General features: G+C 40.6%; 2 protein-coding genes across 3 annotated transcripts in view; one reads left to right on the forward strand and one right to left on the reverse strand.

Annotated features, from left to right (window-relative positions):
* Nucleotides 1-5,066: 5,066 nt before the first annotated feature.
* LOC124050745 lies at nucleotides 5,067-12,434 on the reverse strand. 2 transcript variants are annotated; one of them, XM_046373551.1, is made up of 6 exons: nucleotides 12,372-12,434; nucleotides 11,105-11,155; nucleotides 7,828-10,955; nucleotides 6,829-6,963; nucleotides 6,245-6,325; nucleotides 5,067-5,727 (listed from the first exon to the last, which is right to left on the reverse strand). In XM_046373551.1, the coding sequence occupies exons 3-6, from the start codon at nucleotides 10,934-10,936 to the stop codon at nucleotides 5,609-5,611; spliced, it is 3,444 nt and encodes a 1,147-aa protein (XP_046229507.1). In that variant the 5' UTR covers nucleotides 10,937-10,955; nucleotides 11,105-11,155; nucleotides 12,372-12,434; the 3' UTR covers nucleotides 5,067-5,608. The 2 variants fall into 2 exon arrangements, with proteins under 2 accessions (XP_046229507.1, XP_046229508.1); XM_046373552.1 differs by lacking the exon at nucleotides 12,372-12,434 and adding an exon at nucleotides 12,221-12,361.
* A 447-nt stretch (nucleotides 12,435-12,881) lies between these two features.
* Nucleotides 12,882-23,053, forward strand: part of vsnl1a (visinin-like 1a) — a 31,995-nt gene continuing 21,823 nt past the window's right edge. The window contains exons 1-2 of the mRNA XM_046373553.1: nucleotides 12,882-13,100; nucleotides 21,102-21,268. Of these exons, the coding sequence (XP_046229509.1) occupies nucleotides 21,107-21,268 (162 nt within the window). The 5' untranslated portion in view covers nucleotides 12,882-13,100; nucleotides 21,102-21,106. The remainder of the gene's footprint in view (nucleotides 13,101-21,101; nucleotides 21,269-23,053) is intronic.

Raw genomic sequence — 23,053 nt, forward strand, 5'->3', positions numbered from 1 at the left:
GTCTGTATCACTGCACAGTGAACTATTCAGGGTCTTGTCTATAGGAAATGCTGAGCTGCCATAGTTCACTAAGAGTTACAGTAATCTTTTAAATCTTCAGCCACCATATGGTGTGAAGTGTGAACAAACAATTCATCAGCACTGTCAGGTCTGACTTCATCAAAAGCATTGGTAGAGCAGTGTTGTTGCACAGCTTTAATAAAAACCTCAGGACAGCTGTCCCACCCGGCCAACCACCACCACCTCACCACCACCTCCACCAGTGACTCTCTGGGCTGTGCCACGCGTCAATGAGGAGCCTGTGTATTCAACCGATGCTGCTGTTTGTGGCGCACAGACAGGTCCTCTGTCCAGTCAACGCCAATTTAATTAGAGCTCTTCAGAGCAGGCAAAACAATAATGCAAAGTTGTGTCATAACACTCGACTGTGAAATCCTCTTATTGTCCTGTCTCTCGGCCCGCTACCCTTCATTCTGCCCTGCACCAAAGCAGAGATTACTGCAGGGGCCGACCTCTGCTAAACAGCAGTGGGATATATTTTGAGCGTCCACAAAGGGTCCACTTTTGAAAATATTTAGATGTTGGGTGGGATAAATCAAGTGTGATTCAACAACTTGAAATTTATGAAAGCCCCACTGAACTCTATTTTTGTCCTGGTCCATTACAGGCTCTCTGCCAGAGCTGCTTTTCACTGATATCCCATCAGATTAAAAATGAAGTGTATCAAGCACTTATGATAAAAGAATCCACAAAATGATGTTTGTGCAATCAAAAGTATTTAGTGCTGGTCACTTTCATGGCATCACAGTCCAGCTCAGCAGTGTACAGAGACGATAGATATTCCAGGGTATTTTTAGTCTCCGAGTCGATCATCTGATTCTGCTACTGTGGCCCGGTGATTGCTATTGATCTGAAAAAGGCAGCAAATAATACATGCAGGCTAAGTTTGTGTGAGTGCGCGAATGTGTGTGTGTGTGTGTGTGTGTGTGTGTGAGAGAGAGAGAGAGAGAGAGAGAGAGAGTGCGTTTGAGCCAGTATACATAGCGTTCTGAAATGTGGGTGAAAATCAAACTCTTAACTTTGAAAAGATTCTGCAGTCTGCAGCAGACAGCTTCTCCTTTGATAATAACACAGAGATGCAGCAGCTAATGTACTGAAACAATGTCCACAATGTAAACAGGTTGTTGATACAGACAGATACCTTTAGGCCCCAGTGTGTCTTCAATATAACAGTGGAAGCACGGAGGTAAAGCTGTAGTGTTATCCTCACACATGCAGTAGAAACAAGGCACTGTTTTCATGACATCTTTTGCTTCGCTCACATTTTCTCTTTATTCACAACCTGCAAGAAGCCTAGGCCAAAGAAGTACAATTCAAAGCAATATAATAAGCACTCTTGTTAGCCCATTAATTATCCTTTCCAGTAATAAGCTTTCTAAGTATAGGCCTCAGTGGTGTTTCCTACGCAGAGGAACCATGCAAATGATTCAAAGTGCATACAGGGAGGAGGAAGTGTGTGTATTCTGCATTTTCAAGGTCCCTCGATAAGCAGAGTAACGTTACTTGGACTCTCATGCTGAGATAATGCCAGTCTTGGGTGCATAAATAAATGGGCGCATAACTAATCCTGTTAATTTTAGTGGTGAGGAGGATATTAAAAACGAGGGAGTGCAAATGACTGCCAGGTTTAATTTCTGGTATTGTTTTACATGTTGGATCCTCGGGTTATGCTAGGAGATCATTTGTGGTAAGTGATTATACAGAGAAACTTTTGCCAGAAGGGGGAGGAGTAATTTTGCAAAAAATTTAAAAGATAAAAAGAAATAACTTCTGACTCAACTGGAGTCTTTGAAGCCTCTTTGCCATTTCTAAGGCAGTAATGTCTCTTTCATGTTACAGAGAAGCAGCAGATACAAGTTTGAGGAAACCTAATATCACATCTAATATAACAGGGGACAGAATCCTTCCACTGCATCAACTATGTTTTCGGAGGAAAGATATTTTGTTATTGTTTTTTGGAAAAAATTAGGGTCATCACCCCTTTAGACCATAAAATGTCACAATTTCTGTAAACAATTTCCCTTCGGGGATAAATAAAGGAATTCTGATTCTGATTCTGAATTTCTCAGTTTCAATTATTGCCAATGAATATCAGGAGACAGCTGTAACATGGACCAGAGGCATCATTTTACATCATGATAGATCATCATTAAACCTGGCTTTATCCTAACAAGCAGACCATCTGCCCGCTGTTTCCTTAAGGCAACAAATGGAAAAATGTTTCATATTTAATAATAACATGTCTTTAAAGATTCATGCACATCCTTGTATTTTTTTATGGATGGCATAGGTCTAATGACTGTACAGTATCTAACAACTATTGGATGCATTGTCACTGACTCTGCCCATCCCCAGGACCACTGCAACAGCCTTCAGCCGCGGGGCAGCCGTTGGAGAAGCGGCTTGTGATCGGAGGGTCACCGGTTCGATTCCCCCACCGGACGGGCAGGAAAAATTTGGGTGTGGTGGAGTGATTAATGCGAGAAATGCTCCCCCCTTCCATTAGCTGGCTGATGTTCCCTTGAGCAAGGCACTTAATGCCCCAATATGCTCCCTGGGCGCTTGATGCTCCTGTGTGTGTTTCACTGCATGTAATTTGCTGGGTGTTGCATGTGTGTGTTCAACTAAGGATGGGTTAAATGCAGAAGACGAATTCAGTGTGTGTATGTAGAAATATATATACTGTCAATAAAGCTGATTCTTCTTCTTCTTCTTCTTCAGACTGTCCAGATCCCTCCTGACTGAGAATCTGTGGGATGCACTGGAACAAGCCAAATCCTACCTGGCCTGCTGGCCCTACCCTCAGCGCACAGGACCCAAAGGATCCAACTTTATGATGCTTGGATATTAATGAATACCCCAGAGGTCCCGTGTCCCTTCCCATGACAGGTCAGAGCAGTTTTGGCAGGGAGACCTGCAAAATATCAAGCTTGTTGCGGCTGATCGGTGTATATGTTCTCCTTAAAAAAATAATTCTTTCATATTTTCTTCCTTTAGCCACTGCAGTTTCTGTATTTCCAAAGTTTACTGTCAACAGGAACCTACGGTACAGTATGTAGAGCAAACACACTTTTAGAATAGATCCTCATAATAATAATGATAATAGTCTGGTTCATTAACTGTAAAACTGTTTGGAATTAATTCCCCACTCTCATTACAATGCGTGGTGGTGAGGCCTCATCATGCTTTAATTCTGAAATGCTACAATTATGTAAGAATAGTGCATAAGTATCACACCGCACCGCACTTCAAGTAAAGTTTACTGGTCTGTGTGTAATCAGTAAGAAATAACAATGGAAGAAATACTGTTCCAGCAACTGCAGATGGAAATCCGTTCTCATTAAAGACAGTGAATGGAACGCTAAGTTGTTAGAATAATAGAAATTGATATATTAATAATGTATGAAGAAGTTGGCAGTTTGTAGGAATAACAAAGTCATTACCCACGACTGAGCAGAGGAAGTTTTCGTCTAAAGGGAAGAAAATATCCATATCTATGAGAGGATTAAGCCCCTCAACATATCAGCACACAAACTGGGCAAATACGGATCAGACACAACTTGCGCTGACAAAATCATTATCAACAGAAAAAAAAAATAAATAAAAAATCTAATTCAGCTACCCCAGCCTTCACAGCCTGTGCCTGATTAAAAAGGCAGATTGAATGTGTAGCGTCTGAATCCAATTATTTCTGGAAAGCCATACCGTGCCGTTGTTTCTTTTTGATATGTACTTGGCTGACAGCCAGCTGAGGCACCTTGCTCTTTGAAACAAAATGCTCCTCAAATAAACTCAGTTATTTACTGAGGAAAAAAATAATCCTGCCATTTTGATTGAGAGGTGTGATCAGGATATGAAAAAAAAATGTTATTCCAAAGTCCTGTTAAACATTAGTGAATACAAAATTGGTCAAACTGCTTTGATTAAATTCACTGAGGGAACTCCTGCTAACAAGAAAGAAACGATTGGTGCTAGAGAAAAATCCTAATTGCACATTATTAAACAAAATATGCAATGTGATTTCTACTTGTTTTATTAAAAGGGCAGATTTAATGAGCAAGCTACTGGCAACTACAGGCTAATTTAATTCATCTTGAATACTGTAATAATTTCTGTTTTAATCATTTGGAATTTGCATGGAATAACAATAAGTGAACAGAAGTAAGCGCTCACATTATGGCTACCGTATTAATTTAAACAGGTTCAGTGAGGTTGTCATTTTCCTTTCCTCCACCCACTCGATGTGTCTCCAACATGCACTCCATGTTCTAGAAAACACAGTCAGACGTAACAATCAAAACAAAACTATTTAGTTCACAGTTAGTGAGCTGCGGATGGCAGGTAAACAAAGCAGGTAAACAACAGTCTTGCTAGCATTGTTATAAACCGATGATGAGGTGTCAGGTATACAGCTACAGCCGCTACAGCAAGCGCTGAGTCCATGTTAAAATCAGCTCAGTGTCTGGCTACCTGTTGCATCTGGAAATCTACCCTTAGCATTTAATAAGGTAAACTGCATTTCTGTGACACTGGCAACCACAGTCTTATCAGTGTAAAGTTACGGAGGAATGGATTTGCTATCAGCTCAGGAATATTTATTGTTATGGTGTGCTGCAGTGCTGGCAGCATTTTACCAAAATTATAATGCTTCTGTTTCTTACAATAAACAAATAGTATATTTATCTGACCAAGATGTTAAAAAAGCCTGAATGTAATGTAAGTTTAAAAGAACGTCTTAAATTGTGTAAAGTGAGTAACTGCTCCTTGTTAATCACAATAATGAACATGTTTTACCTACAGGCAGAGGAATGACAGACACATTCTGTATGTAATTATGTGATTTAATTCAATGGAGAACATTTTAAAATCCAAATCCAGCTAACCTCCCACAGAACCGCTCAAGGATTTGTTGCATCCAGTACACGTGGACCCGTTTAAAGGTGAAAACACAGAACACAGCAGTAAGAAAAGATACCAGAATGCTGTGTCCATACACCTACAGTCAAACACATTAGGGCCAGTTATATGTAACAAACCTGAATAAAAAGTAAAAGCACAAAAATGTCATTATATTACTATGTACTTATCAATAGCAGTTTATTAATATATTATAAGTCATTCATACAAATATTAATTTAGAAGTTTATATTTGAGATTTTTAAACCAACAATCATGGCTGGAAAAAAACAAATAATTAAACAGATAAATAAATAAATATTGAGTAAAATATTTTTAAAACCAGCAAATTTTTTCCACCAGGAAATGTTGACAGGAAGCAGGTTTTCTTTCATCAGAAAACACTGTCACCGCAGTCTGTGCTTATATATGAACCTCCTGTGAGAGGAGGCAAGTTAATGTGTAAATGTGAAGCCACAGGGTGTGGATTCCCTTTCCCTGGGTAAAGGGGCAGTTAAAACGTACAGGAACCAGAAGCACTTACAGAGAAAGAGCAAAAGCATGAGAAAATCGTGCACCATAAACTGTAAATCAGAAAATAACAACAACATCGTTACACTTATGTGCATCACCTGGAGTGCATCTCTAATGTTCATCTGTAGGGGTGGGGAGGGTGCAGGTGTTTGGTCTTGGCTCTCTTTGAAAGCCCGACCCGTATTGGCCGTGTGCACGTTATCAGAGGCTCCAGTCTCCTGGGTTGCTCTGGTGGTCCTGCACACAAAACCACAACAACACAGTTTGCGCCAGACTTGCATGTCCCAAAGCCCCATAGATCATTCTGGTCTTTCTTTTCTATTAATGGTTGCAAAGAATAAAGAGTGAACAGAACAAATGGACAAATTGCAATTTCTTAATGCTTTCAGTGTCTTTACTAAAACTGACAGGATAGTCAGACATAGTGCTTCTTAATGTGCAGAGATGTCATGCTGTTGGACTGATTTTTTTTTTCCTACATCAGCCCACCAGCCCACTTCCCAGCCTCCCAGCAGACACTGTGGGGTTCAAAGTGCAACGGAAACCGGCAAAATGAGGAGTTTAAAAAATACAACAATAGACTGATCCACATCATTGTGACAGTCATGACAACATTAAATTCAAATGATTCCAATGGACAGCTGGGTGTAAATTCGTTTTGAAACAAACATGACTCTTAACCAAAAGAGTCTCTTATCAATAAAAAGCTCAGGGGATTTTCAGTCTTTTTCTGCCATCACAATATGAAACTCACTGTGGCTCAGTTGTTCCAAGAATGGTCGGCACATGAAGGACGGAGACCACATTTTCCTTTTCTGCTCCATCTCTTGGGGCTCTGAAAGAAACAGTGAGAGATAGTCGGGAGGGACCAGCTAATTCTGTTTTATTTGCGGTTCTGTTTACCCTTAAACAATGTTTTTGCATTCATGGTGGTGTTATCGTTCCGCTGCAGCTTATTGGAGAAGTGAAATGAATATTTGAACATTCATGAGAGGAAGCTCTGTCAATTTGAAAAGACAAATCAATAAAAGTAATTGTATTTCCTCACTGGATTAACCTAGCTGACCTTTAAAAATCTATCACCCAACACTGTGGAAAAACAGTGTTAACCACACGGCACCAAAAACAATGGAATAAAAGAAGAGTCGGCTCTAATTAAGCTGTTGCCATGTAATGTTATTCAGGCTCGTTAGACATTTTAATTCTTCGTAAGGAGTTTTCTGCTTGAGAGAACCAATATTTTACTTCAAATTTAGCTTCATCCCTTATCAACACTGATTAGTGAGCCACTTTGCTTTATTGTTGTTGTCTTTTATTTTCTGAACTAACACCACAAACCTCTGTGTTTCTCTGCAGTGTACACAGACTCTTCCTGGCTCAGGCGGCTGCTGAGGGGTACCTCCTGCTCGCCATCACCGCTGCCAGGTGTACAAGAAACCACTGGATCACCTCCACACGTATCCAGGCTGTGGTCTTCATAAGCACCACCCAAACAATAGACATGTAACACAAAGGGAAGCCGGAACACGTAAAGACATGGACCATGGTCCTTTGTGTTTTTCTGGCATCAAATCATGGTTTCAATAAAGGCGATTAAAAAACTTGCGGCCTGCTCTCGAGCCTCATGGTTAATGGGAAGTTATTAAATATTACAAAAGTGTTTGTCTTTGACTCAGACTCTGACTTAAGCTGACCAATGCTTTGACGTAGTTCACTTGGGAAAACTGAAGAGAAGTCCTATGCTGACTTATTTTAAAGAGCATTTCTTGTCCCAGCAGCATGGTATAGACACACAGTAGATTCCATACTTCAGTGGGTATGAATAATAGCTTTACATTTGGGAAAATACTCGTAGTACTAGTTAGATGTGAAAATGGATACCAATGGATACCATTTGTACATAACCCTGATCATTCCTGCTGACAGGGAACGTCACCAACATGAAACCAACAAGATGCCAGAAAAACTAGCAGCGTTTTCCGAAACATTATAATCTATATCATTTTTTAAAATTTCATTTATTTAGGATAATACTTTTTCACAATCCATATCCATTGTCTGAATATTCTTAATAATTCAAAGTTCTCTCTTCTTTTAAAGGGTGTACTTGCAAGAGAAGAAAGGTACATAATAAATATTACAGTCACATTAGTTAATGAATAAGGTGCAGCCAATTAAACAGAATTGTTATAGGAACATTTCTAACATGCTTATCACTGTATATGTACATCATGGGGGTTGTCACTACTACTGGAACCAGTCTTTAACCAATAATGTCAAATGACTTGTATGCTGCACAGTAAAAACCCACAGTGTTCCTGTTTTGTTTATATTTACCTGAAGAAGTGCCTCTGTGGTGTCTTAATCCTGGTCTGCTGAACTGCACTTTGCAGTCTGAAGTGTCATCCTCCAAGACTGCAGTCACATCACTACACTGCTCAGTCGACGGTGCTCTGCTGTGGCTCACAAATTCATTCATACTGATATGAAAATACAAGTTCAGCTCTTTCAAGACCCTGTCAAACTGGTTTTTCATCAGAAAATTGGGGCTGTTGTTCACATCCGAGGTTGGACAGTCACTCTTAGGGGCAGCGATGGAAGACTTTGACTGTTGGTTTAAGACATCCTGGACACCCCCAGAGCAATTACAGGCTGATTCACTGTTAGGCTGTTGCTCTGTCCTTCCAGGAGCAGTAACATCTGCTGCTGAGATAAAGTATGGGAGCTCATTATAACTGTAATCACTGCCATAAAATCCATTTGCCATGTTCTCAGTGCGACGCTCGAGTCTTCCCACTTCCTCCTCACCCTCCTCCTCCTCTTCTGGTACCTCCTCATGCGTACTGCTCTCTGCTTCGGGTATGGAGTGGTGAAGTTGTTTCTGGGGTGTTTTCAACAGCTGCCCAGGCAGGCTGGTCAGGAGAGGGTTGTTGCTCAAGCCGGCATCAACACCGTCATCAACTAGTGAGAATTGAATCTTTGCAAAAGTGTCAAACCCCGCCAGCACATGGTTGCAGAAGGTGAAAACAGATGGGGAAAATCTGTCACCACAGATTAGGGCTGTAGGAATGTTGTCAGCAGTTTGTGAAGGGATTAATTCATGCGGGCCTGGCACAACCCCATCGCTAGTTGCAGGTAAAGTGAAAGCCAAAACGTCATGTTTACTTTCATCTATGAACGTCTCAGCTTTGTGTTGGTAATCAGCTCTGCAGTTGAGCTTGTTTCCTTGTTCGTGTTGACTAACCGGGGTTAATTTGTTGCCATGTTTACTCACACTGCCCTCTTTCCATTCACTGATACAGTCATCAGGTGACGCTTCAGTCATGTCTCCCTTCTGTGGATGCTGCTGCTGATGATGACCATCAACTGAGGTCACTGGTATCGCTGAGTTACCCTGTACAGTTCTTTCATTGCCCTCCGTTGTCACCTCAATTATTGGAATTATAGGATTGTATGGGTGATCACACGGGCATTCAAGGTCTTTTCCCAACTCATCAATATGTGTTAATTTGTTGCCAAATTTACTTGTTTCACCTAGTGTCCAGCCATCAAGGCATTCACCTTTTGATATTTCAACTGAGTCTTCTTTGTGGTTTTCATTTTGATGAAGTCTTTTTGCAAAGTCCACTGAGTTTTCTGACTCCCGGTGTTTATTATTTTCTCCATTAAAACTCGTCATTTCTTCTCTTCCTCTTATCTCAGCTGCTTCGTCCATTTTGGCAATTTTAGTCTGTAAATATTCAACCTCCAGCACCTTCAGGTGGTCAAGACTGACGAGAAAACAGCCCGGCTGATCCTGCTCCTTTAACTGATCTCCCACAGTGTCTTGGCTTTCTTGTGTTCCATCCTCAGCAGGAGGAAGCTCTGGGCTGCTGCTGGGACTGGATTTCCAGAGACAGCTGCCTTCATTGACTCTCTGTGTTTCATTTGTGGTGATGGAACAATCCTGTGATTCTGTGTATGACTGACATAAGTCCTCTTTTTCATCTCTGAACCGCTGTGTCCTGCTTTGGTGATTAAATTGCCAGGTCTGGCCGGGAGCTGAAACCTCCTGTGATGGCCTGACATCAGAACAGAGTGGAAGAGGCATTTCCATGTCATAGACTTTCACTGATGGAGATAATTCTGCACCTGCAGTGCTCTCTGAGTTACAGCGTTTCTGTTCAGCCTCCCTGTCAGTTTCACTCCAGATTGCAGGGTCAATTACACTGAAAGGGCCTACATCATTATCTCCTTCAGCAGGCTCTTGACTGATTCTTGTCGGCATTGGAGTCTCTGTTGTGTGATCAGCCGTTTCACTCCGAGCTTTGGCTAACATCTTGCCAGTAGCATGTTCTCCTTTGGCTCCACAGAAGCCATCAGCTTCAAAACTCACATTCTCAGCTGCAGTATTTCTGGCTGATACCACATGAAAGGAAACAACCGATCCCTCAGCACATTTGGTCGCAGAAGGGATGAACTTTTTGCTCAGGCCATTCTCATTAACTTGGCCTTTTGTGTCCTCATCACAAACGGTAACATTTTCATTTTCACACACCTGCAAATGTAATATTTTTTCAGCAGTATTGACACCTTCTGTCAACTTGCCAGACAAATCCTCTTCAGGATTTGAGCACAATGACTTTGTGCCTGCATAATAACTGGAAGATATGGGACTGTTACCCTCTTCTTTTTCCATGTTGAAAAGTACATTCTCATGCTTGTCCTTCTCCTGATTGCGGTCTTCAGCTTCAGCAGACTGTCTCCATGTATTACAGAAAGCTGTGTTATGTACCATATCTTCATGAGCACAACCAGACTGACATCTGATCTCTTCATCACTTGAACTATGGGTGAATGCTTGGATTTGACTAACACGATTTCGTACCTGTTTCTCATCTTCGCCATTTCCAGCAGGTGGATTGCAACCACCAGGGGGCTCCTCTTCAAGTGATTCCCGCTGTCGTTTGCAATCAGGATGAGTGGACATGTCAGCGCTGATATCTTGCGAAGTGTGAGGCTCTGCTAATGCCCCACCTGCATCATCTGGCGGGTATGAGCTGAGCTTGTCACTTTGAGTAAACTGAGGCTGCTCATCTTTCACCAGAGGTGGGAAGACTTTAGATGATCCTGCAGGTGCCACATCAGTATGTAAGGTGGTCACCTTAGTAACAGAGGTGTCAATTAATTTAGCATATTGTTGCTCATGAGGTTTTTCATCTTCAGTATACCCACATTCTGCTGTGCACACTAGGTTGGAATTCTTTTGCAGCATACTCATTGATGCTTGGGAGTCAATGGTTTTCAGAAATGTCAAAAGCTCTGGAAAGAAAACCCTGGTTTTCCCACTGTGGTTGTTTGTCACTGTATAGTCTATCCTTGGACGTTTGGGGGAGAGTGGAAAAGCAAGTGCTCTCTCAGTTTGTGGACTGATATCTTGGACATCTTCTTGTGGACTTTTATCCATTTTCTCCTATCTGCTTGACCTTGAAAATAAAAACAACTTTGATGTGAACACTGAATCAAAAAGCAATACTGATCAGATAGCCTTGTAAACTTCAGCCTATACTACAGTCCACATTTGCATCTGTATTGCTGTAATTGCCCAAGTGCTGTAAAGGCTACAGTGACTCACCTTACACCAAACCCGCAGTTAAAAAATCCCGGAAGTAATCCCACAGCACACCTTTGAAGAAAATATAGGAGACAACAACATGATATTCTGTGAGTGGATTTCCTATAGCAGAACAGATTGTTACACAGCATGATGCTGATTCACTGCACATAATAAAGAGATGGTGCTGTAGCACTGTCACTGTACTGTTGTTTCCCTCCTTTAACACCCCAGTGAGGGACTGCTGTGCATCAGTTTCCGTCAAACAGAACAGGCCTTTTTCACATCAGATGCAGTCTCTTGTCATAGTAGGAAAATAAAAGGTGTTATAACTCAGTTTTATTCAAATGTTCTGGCAAAACATGGCAGTGTGACAGTGAGCCAAGATGAATAATACCTGAAATTAAAGCAGCTAAATGGAATTCAGTCATCATTTATTTAATTTACACCTGAGCTTTAACTACTGTGATATGCAAAAATATCTTCTGTAGGGAAAGACCTGTGTCACCCTCATGCTTCGCATATAACATAACCAGAAGCTAGGAGGAAGAATAAACCTATGTGTTAGCCCATACTCACAAAAATGTAAAAAAATATTTCCTTTTTTTTTTTGCTTATAGCATGAGATTTGCAGAACTACATTTGAAAGATCAAACACTACAGTAAAACATGACAAAAAATGACACCACATAAAACTGTCGTATCTATGCTTTGTAGGAAACCATACTTGTGAACTTCACCATATGAAGTAGTGATATTTCTGAAACGACACAAGTCACTGCTCTGTATTTTCTGCTTGGACAGTTCACCAAGGCAATTGCTTAGTTGCATAATAATAGATATTTGATCTTAAATTTGACTGATTTGTGTCACCTACGTTGCAGTGGCAAGTCGCTACCTCCTTAAACTAACCTTTCCACGAAAAATGTTTAAAGCTAACTGTTGAAGTTAGCTTTGTTGGTACATAATAAAACAAGATGGCTTTGGGCCAGTAAGCTAGCCAGGGTGCCAGTTCAAATGGCTAAATACAAACTACCCTTTCAGAAACGCGTGAATTTATTGTATACCCCGTTTTCACAACTCAAACCAGTACCTGCTATTTACAGTCAGTTAAAATGACATTTTATCATTACATACCTTACAATGGCTGAAGTTCGCAGCTGGCTTATTTAACTGTATTTATACCCATCATGCCTTACTTTCGCCCACTGACTTTGATATTGGTTGACATTTAAAGCTAGTCATACATTGTACTTTTTAAATGCACTTTGTTACTCCCGTCACTCACCTTTTTAATGTGTTTAGCATTAAGCAGGTTGCCTGTCATATCCTGTGGCGCGAAACTTAGGGCCGCTGAAAGAAGCAGACGGTTTCAGTTTATCTTACTGCTTTAGCTAGCTACCATTCATTGCGTGGATCTGTGTCCCATATTGACCAGATTAAAACTGCTTAGTTTGTCGTGTTTCATGCGCTGGAAGACGCATATGGAGGTCAGGTAAGAAACAGTTTATATGTTTGTGACCCTTAGCTGCCTTTAATTTCTTATTTTTCTTTACAGCATCTTGTAATATCCCACCATACAGCAGGAGCAGGAGAGACCGGGATGCACTCGTCTCTCTCTCTCTCTCTCTCTCTCTCTCTCTCTCTCTCTCTCTCTCTCTCTCCGTGTGTGTGTGTGTGTGTGTGTGTGTGCCTCTGTCAGTATCTGTCTCCTCCTCTCAGTATATCAGCAGCAGTGTGCTCAGCATCATCCGACGGACCCGCAGCGCGTACTATCAGTCGAGGCTGACTTTTCTCTCGCAAAAAAAAAACAACAAAAAAACAAAAAATAAAATAAAAACGCCACAGACTAAAACAATACGCACGACAGACATCTAAAGCTATTACTGGCTCGACAGAAGAGCAGCTTGAGACGTTTGAACCGCTTCTTTTTTTTTTTTCCGTCCGCAGGTTTTTTTGTTCTGACCACTCCAGATATCAGACCGGACTTCTCCCGTTGACTCCGCACTCTCACAAGGTAGGACGGATGCTCCGTGCAGCCTGATGTATTGAAGGGTTCGCTTTTATGCGTTCTTAATTTCTATATATTTTGTATATTTTCCTGCATGATGCAACCTGGTGCGTCATCCTTCTGGTTCACAAGACTAATTTATGGCTTTATTGGCATCCATATTAATGACACCCAAGTTACAATAGGGATACATATAATTGATCCTTATAGACTGCACAGCTGTGTTATCAATTTCTGATGCCATTTGCACGCGACTTGTCAGCATTAGAAAAACATGGATGTGTCTTCCTTGGGTCTACTCTGACTACCTACACACACACACACACACACACAAACGCACGCACACCAGGCTTTCCACTCAGCAACAAAAGTGTAAAGACAGACAAATCAACATCGGTCACGGCCGGTTTATGCAGGCTTCCTAAGACTGTGAATAATGTTGATTAAACGACTTTGGGATCTTTGTGGCATGACAGGATGCATCCTACTGTAGTTTAGCACTGGTGCTGATGTGGTGTGTGTGTGTGCGTGCGTGTGCGCGCGTGTTCAGGAGGAAGATGGGGGTGTGGTGTGTCTCCCTAACCCACATATTCTTCACACTCAGTGAGGCTACTTTTTGCAATCAGTGCAGCCGCAGGGATGACCACATCTCATCCAACTACGCCTCTGTGCTTATTGTGCCCCCACCTTTCTTGGACATACACACGCCCGCGCGTGCACACACACACACACACACATTTGTAGACAATAAGGGCAGCAGGATTACAAGGAAATCTACAACATTTACCTGAATCAGACCCTTAAACTGCATTGTTCCTGTCTGCTGTTGTCTCCCTTGTCTGGGGCTCTGCCTGGCTCTCAAGGTCATCCCCTGTTGGCAAATGATGGTGAAGGGACAGTGTTATGTAATAGCCTGGCTCTGGGGCAGGCCTGCTGGTTGTTACAAGACTGTGAAATTACTCATGTGACAATATATCTTTGTGTCTGTCCGTACCTTTTGGGTGATGTGTCAATACAGCTTTGATTCATTTTTCTTTTTTGGCTCTGATAAGGCCCCAGTGCACTAAAAGACAAAGGCCTATGACTCAGGACTGGAGTCAGCATGGTGCTCTGCTCTGCAATGCACTGCAGACTGACCCAGAGTGTCTTCTCCGAGACTCAGCCCCTCTCATTTTTCCTGCCAGAATTAAGCACTGACATTTTCTGATTTGGCACGCTGACTGCTTTTTTTTTTTTTTCTGTGGATGTGAGTAACTGGTGAAAAATATTACCATGCATAACATTAAGAGCTAACAAGGGGGGGAGGGTGGTTCAGTGTTTCGTGCTAACAAGCGTGTCATGCCTCTGCATCCATCTCAAATCACACCCTCATTACACTCACACTTTCCTTCTTGTTCGTCTTTAACTGCACTTTTCTCCTGTGCTTTTTTTCGTTTTCCTCATTTATTGCAGTGCAAAATTGAGAGTGAGCATTAAAGGGACAAACGAGAGAGTGACAACGCTCTTACATAGTTCTGAAAAATGGCTAGGAAAGCACTGACATTAGAAGAAATAGTATGGGAAATAAATACGATCATGAAATCATGAATTCCAGGTATATGGAAAATCTAATGGCACGACTGGTTATAAAATAACTCAAAAAAAGAGTTCAAGGTGGAGGTATCTGAAAAGCATGTTTATAAAATGTGGAGGAAGATGATGTTTTGAAATTGCTCCAATACGCCATGTTGCCACTTGCGTCACTTTAAAGGTTGTGCAGTTGCAGGATTTATATAAAGCAAGCTGCGGGGGATGTGTGACTTATTTAAGTGGTGCTTTTGTGTACGCCATGAATTAAACACTCACGATGAATTCTTTAACAAAGACCAAAAGTTATTACATCTTATTATATAAGTTATTTTTGTAATTCGCAAAAGCATGGCGTGTAATCACTGATGCTAGGTGTTGGTTGATAAAAAACAAACTGAAGGGCTATGTAGCACAGGATCATGGGAGTTGCTCTTTTTAACGTTAAAAAGTCACCACTGCTGACATGACTCAGAAACTTTCACAGTCGAGGTAATGTTTTAAAGATATATTCATGTTACCTATAGTCATGACTTCCTCACACTCCTCTGGAAGTTTTAGCGACAGGCGATCAAATGAAACACCCCGTCAGCTTGAATAAAAATCTGTATTTCTCTTTGAAAGTTGTTTGAAGCATTTGAGAGATGTTTTAATTTGGAAATGTTACATAATATATCTTTAATAAGGCCCAGATTTAACATTGTATGATATGGAAAAACAGCTGACGTTGTGGCGTAAAGCTGCATCACTGACAACACACTGACACAGTACAGATGCAGATTCAGCACTCGTGCTTGTTGTGTGAATGAAAGAAGACAGACTAATGAGCAACACTTTCACCATAAAGCAATGTGAGCTACTGTAAGAACATTGTGAACGTATCAGAAGTAAATGAACATGTAGCGCCACTTCCATACGGTTGTCTCCTTCATCAAAAACACATCGATTCCTCAGAGGTTCTCCATGTTGTGTGCGGTGCAGCATCATATTCAGACAGTATGCTCATAATGTGCTCGAAACGCAGCACTTAAGCTTAATTCTTAATGACTCCTGTAGTTCTGGGATGCAAAGTGTGCACAGATTCTCAAACATCCTTTAAGTTAAAGTAACACTCATGCAATCCTAAATACACCCTTGCAATTATGGTTGGTGGGAGATACATTATAAACACTTTAAGTGTAAACACATGCATTCATTCACATACTGTACATGCATGCATTATAAATCCAAATGTATGTACTTTCTATTACACAAGTGCCCATATGCATATACACACTGGCCCGCACACACATCTACATGGTGACATAATGCCAAGACTGTCATGCATCTTGTGCTCACATCTCTCTCGGGACACATCTGTCTCGTGCTACAGCAGCCGTCTTCAGACTCAGCTCATCCTGTTTGACAGTCTACAGTGTATTTTAACAGAAGAGCGTTGTTGTCAGTGTGCACTGCATCCTCACAGTGACTGCAGCGCTGGAATACTTTTTGCATGTAACTGAGGATGTTTCTTACCACTAAACACAGAAGAAAAGGCTGGCCTTTAGCTGTCAAATTCAGACATCACTGTTTAAACCATAACCACGTGTTCATAACTGCAGGTGTCATCTTAAAAAAACAGAGTTATTTTGCCTTTAAGAGAGCAGCTAGTAGCATTCAGTGAATCCGAATCAAGCATGAGATCATTCAAATCCCTTATCAAATCTGTTGTGGTAGATTGTTTATTTTGAAGGGGGTGGGGGGTCTCTCATAGGCAGAACAGACCACTCAGCCAGATAGCAGCCTGCAGCACCAGAGCCACAGACTTTGAACAATCCACGCTAGATTTCCTGTTAAAGCCTCGTTCTTACCTAACTTACATGCATGAAAACACGCCTTAACCTGAACCTCAGCTTGTTGAACGAGCCACCAAACCAACATTCACCAGCAGCACATTTAACAGCATGTAAACATACCTGCAAATGTCACTTTGGCCCGGTTAGATGCTGGTGTGGCACTTATTCATCAATACCTCAAACAACACGCTGTCCTTCCATGACTGCTTTGTTTGTCTGTCAGCTGCTGTAAGTCAAACACAGACAGGAACACACCCCTCCACCCCGCCTCCCCAAAGAACTTAGTTCTACCATTTCGTAATAAAAATGCTCTGATAGTATATAATAACATATAATATTTAAATATTTAAAAGACATGTTTCTGTAGCTCTGTAACTGACTGGCGACCAGTCCGGGGGGTATCCCCCCACCTCGCTGTAGTCAGCTAGGATAGGCTCCAGCTCCCCCGCGACCCTGACGGATGAAGTGAGTACAGGAAATGAATGGATGGATGGATGGATGTTTATGTTGTTAATGTTTGGTGAGGGTCGGGTGGCATCTGGGATCAGTCTGACTTTTGTCAGATTATTGGTGGAAATCAAGGGAGGCACTGGCCCTCTTGTGATTGGTCACTTGCATTGCGATCACACCCTCTTTGAACCTTGATTGACAGCTTCTGTAAACCACCAGGCCTGGCAGCCAGAAGACATGAGAGGGAAAACCAGAGAAATATGGTTTCCATAAAACATGATCCAGTTTCGCAAACATCAGTGAATAAAGTATTGTACAGTTAACAGTGAGGCCCCGCGAATACCATTTTTCTAGTCTAACAGTAAACCAACAGTAAATTCATCAAAGTCAGCACCCCATATTGCTGCTTTTCTGGTTTCATCTAAAGTAGGTAGGAAAAACGATTGATGACGCAGCTGGGAGAAATAGCAAGCAGTTAGCAATAAGAATTAAGCTGTCAGTCAAGATGATTGTGCTGAGAGTGACCCGTCATAAGAGGGACGGGGCGTGATGTTGTCATTTTCCAGTTTTTGGGAGACACAGAGCAAAAGGAACGAGGCCTTGATTTGCACAAATGAGATGACATTCAGCTATTGACAAACATGAGTCCAAAATACTGTTAAACCTAAATGATTTCATCAAATATCTACCAGAAGTGTTTTGGTGAACATCAGCTATGTCAAGGCGCTTCACTGGGCATCCATCAAACATCCTGCTGTGATGATCTCATATATCAGCTTGTGGATTCTACTCATTAAACTGCATCTTCTGTTTACCTTTATCGAATTAACTAATTTAACATGTCCTATTACCAAACGGACAGCGTATACTTTGTGATTACCTGCAATGATTTAATTTGTAATAAATGAATGTATTTGTTGTATCGTCGATTTAATTTACAGGCAGCGTGGAAGCGTGATTAATCTGAATTTCAGTGCCGTATGAATCCTGAGTTCCATGCTGAACTTGGGTCATGCCGAGTCTGGCTGGAAACAATTTTTCAAAGTTCAATTTCGGACAAATGATTTCCAAAATTGCACTGCAGGGAGGGTATTAGGTGCTTGAGAAGGTTCTAGGGGTTTCTGTGAAATGAGGAATTGTTTCTTTACCTTTCTCTTCTCTGTTCATCAAGAATAATTTTTCTGACTGATGTGTCTCTGTCTCCACTTTTCTCCCTCACCATCAGCAATATAAGCAACCAAATTAGATCAGATAACTGACCCACTGCTGCATCCACCACACACACACACACACACACACACACACACACACACACACACAGGAGCACACCGCAGATACACACCTTCATCAGTCCTCCATTTCACAGCTTTCTGAAATAATTTGACCCTTGTGGGTCCTGTATGAAGGAACACATCTCAAACTCCAGCCAGATAACGTCCCGAAGAAATTGTTCAGAAACCTGTTCACATTCTTGCCAATAAAAGAAACTGGCACTAGTTTAATGGTAAATGACTGCATTATTAATTTTCAATGTGTAACGCATACCGTACATTTTATTCTTGATTTTATTTTCATACGATACAGTTATACCATCCATTGAAGAACTGGTTTCCCTTTATTTCACTACAGGGTGAGCATAAACTTGTAGTGACTCTCCTAACATAATCTGTCACAGATGGCTTTACGACCGTGTTTCATGGCGTAGTTACATTACTGAGCTGTATTAATGTAGATGCGAGCGGGTACGTTTTAGGAAACTCATTGGTGTGCTCAAAAAAATGAATCTGTTGAAACTGAAATATGAAAAAATATTTCACTTTATTTCTTTCAGCTGGGCAGTCAGCTTCAGACTGGAAGAGCAGAAATACAGCAAGTTGATGTTATCTGTCAAAAATAATTCCAGGTCACTGAAGGCAGCTCTGATTTGCCTGGCATAGTGAAATAAATGGAAGCCAGTTGCAACGAGGTTCAAAATCAATCTGAAAACGGTGGACTCTGAATAAAAATATAAATTCAGCACTTTTGTTTTTACTCCCATTTTTTTATGGCTTGATATAAAAAGGTTCAAAGGCTTATTACATCAGATGTAAAGCACATTTGCTTGTTGATTGATTTGTTAAAATCCATCTTAGCGAGCATGTTCCTTTGAAAAGACAACCCATCCACCTGTCGGGCATGGTGTCAGGATGCTGCAGAAACAGCATGATTGTAATACAGGTGTGCTTTAGGTAGGCCACAATAAAAGCCCTCTCAAAAATGTGCAGTTTAATCTTGAAAAAGGAAATTTATTACTGAATGATATAATTTTTTTTGTTTTTTGTTTTTTACACGAATAGGGCTACAGATAGGGAGGAGAAAAATAGTAGATTTTAGATCTACAAAAATGAAACTCTCACCATCTTTTGCAATGATAATTTCGGGTTGGTTAATGAACTAATACCAGCCTTACAGAGGCAGCATCAGCACTGTGCAGATGCATCAGCTACCCGCAGAGGCAGCTGAGTGCAAACAACTCCAGTGGAGAAATGAAGGGACATTACACACCAAAACACACTTGAGTTTCTCTAAAAAGCCTCAGCAGACCAACTGCTAGGAGATGTCATCATTACCTTTTCCAAAATTCAAAGTTTAATTCAAAAGTGAGATACTCGTCATTTGAAAAAATAACAATTTAAGAGGTTGGGGCAAAGGAAGAAAAGTTATTTTTTTCAGAAAGCAAGGTTTTTTTTCCCTTTTTTTTATTCAACCGGGAAGGATGGAAACCTAGTACAGTGGTTGTCATTAATCCCTCAATCCATATTTTTGGCTGAACTGCAACAGTGGAGTCAGTCCCACAACTGAGATTATCAGTGACTGACTGACTGACTGAGTTTTTTAAAATGAATTGGCACAAAAAGTTTTCTATTACATTCTCAGGGAACCCAACCGGGAGTGCTTTCGTTACTATATAGTAACAGTTAAAATCTGTTTCAAGGACCTAATTTGGCAGATCGTTTGTGTGATCAACAAATACTAAATGTGAGAATGTCAGCACAAAGTAAAATATTTGCTCTGGATGAAGAGAAGGTTGAAGCGTTTAGGCAAAGACGACATTGGTCAGTGTGGGTTTATGAGATTTTGTGGAGGGCAAGAAAACATCAGACATGGACACTCAGAGACCAGCATTATTAATTTCTCCTCCACTGTCACGTCGCTGGGACTTATGACTTATGGTGTAAATACTCAGTGCTCTCATTGCAAACAATTCAACAAATACCCTGGCCTCAGGGGAAGAACATAAACAAAAAAATGCTTCGTGGTTCTGCTCCAGGTTTCTTACCATTAATGGGAGGTTTTACCTTGAGGTTGTTGCCAATGCCTGCTTGATGTTGGACTGGGATTTCTGGCAGGGGGTTAGCAGATTATTTAAATAGTTATAATTACAATTGAAATCTGTTCACTTTCAAATGTCACAAGGCATGAGTGGAAAGTATTCTTCTTGCTACTGCAATTATAACCTTTTTCAAGCATATCTTAACAATGTCTTGCGGTCTGCTGCTTCAGTACACTTTAACCACAAATATTACTTGGACCACGACTGGCAACCAATCCAGGGTGTACCCCGCCTCTCACCCGTAGTCGGCTGGGATAGGCTCCAGCTCCCCGTGACTCTGACAGATAAGCGGTATAGAAAATGGATGGATGGATTACTACAGAATTACAGATTAACATTTAATACCCAGGAATTCACATTATAGACACTACATTGACTACTCCCATAAAATTCTTGCCACATTTTTGAACGCTGACTAAACTCTGGAAGGATATTAAAGGTTTAGATTCCCAATAAGAATAAAACATCAACACAAAGACAAGCAGCTGCTCAAAGGGAGACAGAACAGAAAAGTTTTATATCTCACAAACTGACCCTTTCAAGAAGAGATAACAGTTTACATTGCACTCCATTTGTCTTAAAGCTTATTTTTAAATGAAACTTGGCTTTGAACTTTCACAGTTGTTTAGAAATCGCTGTTTAAAGCCTTGAAAAATCATTCTTCCAAGCACCCTCTAGACTTTTAGATTCATAACATGACTTTATAAAGAAACACTCCATTGTGCTTAGTATTAAATGAAAGATGCTTAAACATTACTTTCGTGTGTGTGCTTGCATGTGAAGGCAAAATGGGGAAACAGAACAGCAAGCTGACCCCTGAAGTGATGGAGGACCTGGTGAAGAACACAGAGTTTAACGAACATGAGCTGAAGCAGTGGTACAAGGGTTTCCTGAAGGACTGTCCCACCGGGCGACTCAACCTGGAGGAGTTCCAGCAGCTCTATGTCAAGGTGGGACTCCACTGACTCACTTTCACTTGAACACATACTGTATGCTTCAACACTCACTAATTTGTGTGCTTTGTGTGCAAGAGTTCAGTGAAGCAGCAGATGTTTAGCAGCTAAAATGGGGATGGATAGGTTATTATAGAAGAAACAATAGTACAAAATGTGTAGAATAAATAACTGATTATACCAGTGACCATAAAAGTTACAATACCATATTGTGTTCATGATGAGTGAATAGTTTCTTTTTCAAGACATTACTAGTTTGTGAAATTGTGCATTGATTAAAGCAAAAATATACAGGTAGTATAATATGCAATTGAGGTACATTTGTTTAAAGCATCATTAATTAATTTGTTATCTACATGTTTTGGTTTGAGTGTTAGCAAAAAATGTCCTATTTACCTGTACACATCCAGCAGACACAGAAAAATGTTAGCATTCATGTTATGACAAGTTTCAGGGCAATTGGCAAATTTAAATCCAGTATCCACTCTCCTTTTAGCTCTGTTTTGGTCTTCACTGACTCCTGGGGAAATATCCAGCTCTTTAGCAGTTAAATGCTAAGCAGAGTTTACTAGCTAGTTGCTAACTTACTTTGTCAATCTTCTGTTTGGTGCAGTCTTATTAGAACTTTCTCAAAGAAAATAAAATAAATTTGGTGAGCATGATGGGAGTGAACCAGCAAGTTTGAGTCTACAGTTAGATATAGTCATGTGATCTATTGTTAATATTAAAATATTGATTAATGTAGCTTTGAATTCAGGCTAGTGTGTCATTTGTTGCGTTTGTGGTAGGATACTGGCAGTGATCGAAAGGATCCATAGAGTACACAATATTTCATATTATTCGATTCACTTTTCCTTTTAGCATAAATTAGTACAAATTTTGTATGGGGACAGGCTGCAGTAGCATTAAGTGTAACCAGAGTAGTTATAATAATACTTGTAACACATCTAGGTGCAACAGTAGCATTCCTAATAGTATTATAGCATCACTAGCAGAGGCAACAGTGTCAATTATTAGCTATTAGTTAATTTTACAAGATGAACAAAATGCATGCTACTCTAAGTGTGTTTTCCTATAATTGATATTCACAGGGTTGGTTTGGGTCACATGATTACATTGTGAATCACCACAAAAACCACTGAGGGATATTTCACTCTCAGTATATACCCTGCAAGATTTAAGCAGGCATCCTGCCATGTTTCCATTCGCCACTGCAGTATCTGGGCAAAAAACCAACAGAGAGGCAGATATCAGAGGCGCTCAGATGATTATCTTCTCATGCTAATATGTAGCCTGCCGTATCTCATTACCTCAGACCGAAGAGTGTGAATTTATTCCACAATTTGTTAATTTAGGCTCATAAAACAGGCAGGAACACCTTCATAGAAACGGTGATCTCATAATAAAGAAGAAATTGCACACAAATAGCACAACAAATAGCTATAAATGGTAGACTCAAATAATCACTACTGTGAGGATTGCTTACACTGGTTTAAAGAGGGTTAAGGAGGGTTTTCCTGGCTTAAAATGGGGCAAATGTTGTATCTCAGCTGAGACTTACTGAACCTTTAATATAAAAAAAAAGCACAGAAGAACAGATTAACATTATATTGTTTTATATTATCATACAGTGGGATTGATAAACCTTAACAGCAAAATTGAACCATGTACTACTATACCTCACTGTATATATAACAACTCTGTATGTTCCCATTTTGCTGTTGCATCAGGCTTATCTGAGCATCTTATGTCGTCTTGTACTGTATGCATTAAGTTCCTGCC

This window comes from Scatophagus argus, chromosome 19 (assembly GCF_020382885.2).
Source record: "Scatophagus argus isolate fScaArg1 chromosome 19, fScaArg1.pri, whole genome shotgun sequence".
Classification (NCBI taxonomy): domain Eukaryota; kingdom Metazoa; phylum Chordata; class Actinopteri; family Scatophagidae; genus Scatophagus; species Scatophagus argus.